The sequence below is a fragment of the Ammodytes marinus genome, assembly GCF_949987685.1.
Source record: "Ammodytes marinus genome assembly, chromosome: 8".
Classification (NCBI taxonomy): domain Eukaryota; kingdom Metazoa; phylum Chordata; class Actinopteri; order Uranoscopiformes; family Ammodytidae; genus Ammodytes; species Ammodytes marinus.
Window position 1 is genome coordinate 14,542,137 of NC_137212.1, and position 6,246 is coordinate 14,548,382.

Below are 6,246 nucleotides of genomic sequence, written 5' to 3' on the forward strand. Positions count from 1 at the left end.
TATATGCTCATGTACTGCAGCGAAAGAGAGTAGAAGAGAAACGTCAGTCAAATAACAAATACCTACTTCACACAGTAATCAAGTATCAAATATACAATTAAGATGCTGTATTCTATCATGAATGCTCAAATGTTCTTGAGTCTATAACCATACATGAACTTTGTGAACAAGAGTCCAGATACGCATGGTGATGTCTAATTGCTGCTGTAAAAGCAGATTCAGATCAGGTGCATAGATGCCATTAGACTTAATATGGCTTTTGTGGCTCTATAACTGCCAGTTTTCCATGACACAGAATTATATTACATGTCTGCAAATAGCCAAGATAGATTTATTATTTCTTCTTTCCATTAATGTAACATGTGTACTACTAGTCTGTCTGTGTCTCCTCTGTAATTATTTGAGACTTGTGATAAAAAGTGAGGCCTATATAAATGACAAAAATGCACTTAAACATGGGATTGCCTACACCTGCAAGAGAGGAAAGTGTACTTGCACATGTCAAATGTAGGCCAAACCAGGTGTTTTTTCGAATTTTATTTTAAAGTTAATTCCCGACAAAGCAAACAAAATACTTTCACCTATTCACTTATTCATCTCGTTATTGCACTTATAAATTTTCCTATTTAAAACTTTAAAAAACACCTTAAAAAAACCTTAACTGTCACCAAGCCAAAAATATAAGTTAATCAACTTTTGTACAAAGGACATATTAGGAATATGTTATATATTTTTTTAAGCAGCTTTTGAATTATTTGAATGATAAAGTTGTGTCTATTCTTGACTTGGGAGATCCCACTTTGCACACCAGTGTGCCGTCACAAATGCTCCCCAACTCCTGCCACACCCCTCCCCCCATCTACAATGACTCCACCTCCTACAAACTCACCAAACCACACTTCTCTGTGTCTGATCGGAGCAGCACAAAGAAGCCAGACGGGGGGCGGATGGCCCCGACCATTAGGGTCTTCATCTGCTTTGAGGGCTCCTGTGAGCCTTTGGACATTCCTTCTGATCAAACTGTGGGTTCAGTGAAGGAGAAGCTAAAGGTAATAACAACCTACACAGCAGTAGAATATCACTGTTAATGCATACAATGGATGTTTTTACTGCAGTCTTGAAAATCAGCATTGTGATGTGGATGCATTAACCCAAGGCAACCAGTTTGATGGTCTATCACATATTTAGCATAATATTACTTCTAATGATATGTATGTACATTATATTTAAAAAATATATATTTGTGTGTACATGCTCTGAAAAGAATACAAGCCTGTAATAAGTTATTTTACATCAAGAAAAAGCAAAACTTTTTAATGGTCTATGAAGTACTTTCAGAGCTCTGTCTCAGCTCCATATATTCCCACTCTGCTCATTTCTGCAGGATAACTTTCTTGTGCAACTCTCCGATGACAAGCAAGTCAGGCAGTACATGGAGCTGAGCTACGGTGGTGCAGATCTTCGGGACAACTGGGCTCTGTGTGACGTGGGCATCACAAGTGGCAGTGCCATCCGATGCCTGATAAAGGTATTAAAACATCTTGCATGCTACAGACACTTCTTTTTTGTGAGATTCAAAAACCAAAGACAATTATTCACTTTAATCAATTTACAGAAAGGTTTGCATAACTTCAGATAACTTGTTCTACCCCTGGAACTGGTGCATATTTTGTATCTTTTCTCAACAACAATTCAGTAGTGTTTATGCTGTAAACTGCCTCTATATCTTGAGGGAACTGCTGTCCCCTCACCCACTACAATCACCGAAAATTAATTTCAAAGACAGATTATTCTTTATATTTTAACTTAACATTTTTTTTAAATAAGTTTCTTGCTGCCTTCAGGTTCATTACAATTTAGATTAGATTATTTTTCACGAATGACATCCTCCTCAGAGTGAAAGAATTTTGTCAGAGCGGTGCACTTACAGGGAACAAGGTGTTCCCATGTGAGCGAAAGCATGGAGGGAAATTAGTCTACGGTTGTCTGAGATCTTTAGTTCATCCCCATCGCTCAGATTTTATTATTGGGACCCATTCCAGCTCATCACCAGGCAACCTTGTGTAAAAGTTGACAGTGGTAAGCATGTTGTGTGTGTGTGTGTGTGTGTGTGTGTGCGTGTGTCCCCTTTGGCTTTTTTCATCGTTAAACATCCCCTCATTAAAGTGGTTGTTTTCTATAGCCCTTACAGTGTTTTCACTTTCACTCAGCAGACTTTAGTGTGTCCTGGTCTGGGTCACTTTGCCCTAACATTTAACATCTTTTGTTCATTTCATAGAAACCTTTCCGTCCACTTTAGTGGCTCACCAATGGTCCTTAAAAGTCTACCTATATGTGTTCAGTCAAAATCTTTCCCATGCTATATTGTATGTAGGCCTACTGGGCTTTAGCAGATAGATCCATATGTACACATTGCAAAAAGCAGGTTCTGCCTTCCCCTCAGCACATATTATAATTCTGTTTCAGAGTGAACGAAGGCCTCTGATGCACGTGTTCAATGCCGTGACAAGGGAAACCTTATCAATCATCGGAGACGGGGCTCTTCTGTGTGTGTCCGTTGCTAGATTAAAAACTGTGGTGTCCATGCGAAGCGGACTCCCTGTCAGCACCTTCAGACTGAGCACGCCCGCTGGTGTGCAACTTTATGACTGCAACGTACTGCAAGACTATTCCATCGAAGTGGGTATGTGCTGGTCTCTAACAAAGAGAACTTGGCATCAGTTATGGTTGTACATATTATAATTTGATCTTAGTTTGCAAAAAAAAAGTTTATATGTTAGCATCCAGAAACTACCGTGTGTATGTTGTTATGTATATTTTTACATGCTTCATGTGCTGCACACCTATGTGTTGACAAGGTGTAAACATACAAGTTCTTATGTGATAGACCAAATTCAATTGTTTTAACCCACAGATTGATTGTCATGTCAACATTACACCAAGCTTCATCTTCACATGAACAAAGAAGCACGTTTCAGAGTGGCATGTCACAATCTCTCCTTCTCCTTTGAATCCAAATAGCACACATTTATTTTTGTAATCCATAAAGTTAATTTTGTTTTTTAACCAAAGGCACCACTCTCCGTTTGGACACATGGGATGGGTGGGTGGAGTTCCTCCAGGGTTGCCTCCTGGGCCACACATCGACAGTCCAGAGCCATCTATCAGAGAAGAAGCCAGTGATGAGGTCTGACATTCCCTACATTTCTTTCCTAAAGTGTAGGAAGTGTGACAGAACTGTTGTTGTGAAGTCCCTCCATAATGACTTCGATTGCAATCTCAAGCACAAAAGTGAATCTTTCTTGTCCTTCTTTATCAGGTTTCAGCTGCAGGTAGCACTCTACATCGCTGCCAGTTTAGGCCACCTTGATCTGGCAGGCTGGCTGCTGGAGAGGGGGGTGCATGCTGAGGAACCGGTGGGAGTTCATCCGTACCGCCAGTGGTGCCACCAAACCGCCCACCGAGACACCGGAAAGTGTCCCATCCACGTAGCTGCAGAGAGCAGTCAGCTTCTCATCCTCAAGCTCTTCATAACCAATAACCCTTTGACCATGGCTTGTCGGGATCCTGGAGGTTGTGACCCTTTGAAAGTTGCTATTCAGTGTGGTCACGGAGATTGCGTACATTACTTAGCCAACAAGCTTTACTCTGTAGTATCCCTGCCAAACATGTCCCTCCCCATGCGTATCTACCTCCAGATAAAACGCTGGGTGACTTTGGGCCAGAAAAGGGCAGCCTCCAACCAATCATGCCAGCACACCACTGCTGCCTTTAAAGCCAAGGCGGTGGATACATTGCTGGTAGATGGCTTCAACCAGCCAAACATGTCTACCAAATCCAGGAAAGCTGTGACCAAACCAACCAGGAGAATCAAAGCAAAGGCTTTGCAGCCATTACCTCCCATCAGCAACATATTTTCAGTATCACACCTCCTCTCCAAAAGGGCACTACCCAGCATACAGCCTAGGAACACTGATGACTTCAAAGAGATGCAGAAAAAGCAGAAACAATATATAAAAAGCAGAGCAGACGTCCTATTGGATGAAGTCAGTGGGAAGGACGGCAGTTCAATCAAGGACGTGTTTACACTCCCTCCAATCACCAGAAAAAGCATTCCCAGGCCATCACCAAACTCTTCCCACATTGGGACTGCGTCTCCGGAGTCCTTTTCTCACCCCTGTGGCCGAACACCAAGAGAAAATGCCATTTACTGCTTGACCATAGCCAGGTCTCTCTCGTACCGTATATGTTTATGTGCAATATAACAATTTCCAGATGCTCTGAGCTAACGTGTAAGAGGAAAAAAACGCATGGAGAAGCGACGTTAATTTGGAGAGATCCCCGCATAAATTTAACTAGTGACATAAAACGGAGGCTATCGATTGTCTAATTTTGTTACTTGTTACTTTGTTACACAGTATCACAATAAATTGACTAATGATTAATAAAGACTTACAGATGTTATTCAAATGCAATACAGTATATGCCAGCATTAGTTTACTGTGTATAATGCATGTTTCTATTCTACAGTACCTTCACAGAGAGGCCTTGGCTGAAGCAGCTGAGCATAGCACGGACCCTGATCAGGAAGCGTGTCCACCACACACCATGGCCTGACTCGCGGATACATAGTGACACAGAGAAATGACATCCAGATCTGTCACCCATGAGCCCGACTGCATGTGATGTGGATGTCCCATTGGCTGCCTGTAACAATGAGGACAATGAAGAATCCTTCAGAGCGACAACTGAGGGGTGTATCTCAGGCTTTGTGTGTCATTAAAAATAAACGTGTCTGTCTTCGTGAGCTTAGTCAAATATCTGCCTTTCATCAAAATAGTCCTCAGAAATAAATTATACAGATGTTATGGTAACAGATACAGAGGTTAATTCACAGGAAAGGATTCAGGAAAGGATTCATGAACACATTGGGTTTGACAAAAGTCCTTGTAAGGACTTGGCTTTGGTGTAAACTTACTCTGCCCTCACTCACTGTGTAGGTAGGTGCACAGCTGTGGGATGAGCTAAACACACTCTCAAATATGGCTAAAGACAAGTCTTGGAATTCAAGGTTTTCACTAGAAGTAATTGTCAAGTTGAAGTAATTGCTCATGAAAACATGAAGGGCAGAGATTGAGTGATGACTTTTTTATTTTTTTAATAATAAATGTTTCACCTGATGCTCTTTCCTGAGAAATAATTGCCATTATGGAAGTGCTTTTGAGCATGGTGATTTCAACTGAGATCAAACTTAACAATATGTTACAACAATAATTACACAACATGCTAAAATGTGGAATGTAGTGATGGGGCTCAGAATTACAATGCCTTTTAAACCTGCAGTGTGTAGAATTTTGGCTTTTATTTCCTAGCAGACTTTGTAGAAAATATCCATAAGTACGTTTAATTTAGTGCATAATAGCTGAATTTTTTTTTAGAATTATTATTTTTTCCCTTAGAAAGGGTCTCATTTATGTGCATATTACTCCATACCTTGGACAAAGGCATTGGCGCCGCCATGTTGGAAGTGTCATAGTTGGAATGTCATCAGGTGCATTGTTTAGAATTTAGAATTGTTCTTGTCCTTGAAGGCCACTGTAGCTTCTGTTATTATTCAAAAGGGGTGGGGTTACCCAGGGAGCGTTGCATTCTAGAACTTTCTAGAATTTTCTAGAACTTTCTTGATGATGTCATATTACACACTGCACCTTTAATGTGCAGCATGGTTCTTTTAACAGGAGCAAGGTTGATGAGCTTTCTTGCATTCTTCTCCAAAATCTAAAATCTAGCACACAAACTATGTGCATGTGCTATAGGCCTATATTCTCCTCCCTCCTGACTCATCTCTGCTCACACACTCAGTTGTATGGTGCCTTGAAGTGCTGTGGGAGATATAAACGCAGTGAGAGCAGATAAATGGCCCAACAGCATTTTATTTCAAGGTGGAGGGTACAGATATTACTTTCTTATGGGTATTGGAGCATGACATAGTGATAATAATTAAAGTGAACAATAAAAATGGCACAGGCTTCTTATTTGGATGTATTTTAACAGGGGGGTAGCCTATCGTAAAAAGTGTACAGCCTATGAATCATAGGCTATGATATCAGCAAGGACAACAAGGCAGGAGTATTTGATGGAGGGGGACAGTGGTTCAAACATCTGTTTGCTTTTTGTTGTTGTTGATTGGCAATAGCCTAGGTACGCAGATATTCCGATATTGTGTTTAAATGTATAACTGCCAAC

General features: G+C 40.8%; 1 protein-coding gene across 1 annotated transcript; it reads left to right on the forward strand.

Moving 5' to 3' along the window:
* Window positions 1–824: 824 nt before the first annotated feature.
* Window positions 825–4,648, forward strand: LOC307254017 (protein ANKUB1-like; the record flags this gene model as incomplete). Its single annotated transcript, XM_080032237.1, has 6 exons — window positions 825–1,049; window positions 1,385–1,528; window positions 2,467–2,683; window positions 3,073–3,187; window positions 3,320–4,228; window positions 4,531–4,648. The coding sequence occupies 6 exons, from the start codon at window positions 825–827 to the stop codon at window positions 4,646–4,648; spliced, it is 1,728 nt and encodes a 575-aa protein (XP_079888363.1).
* Window positions 4,649–6,246: the final 1,598 nt, after the last annotated feature.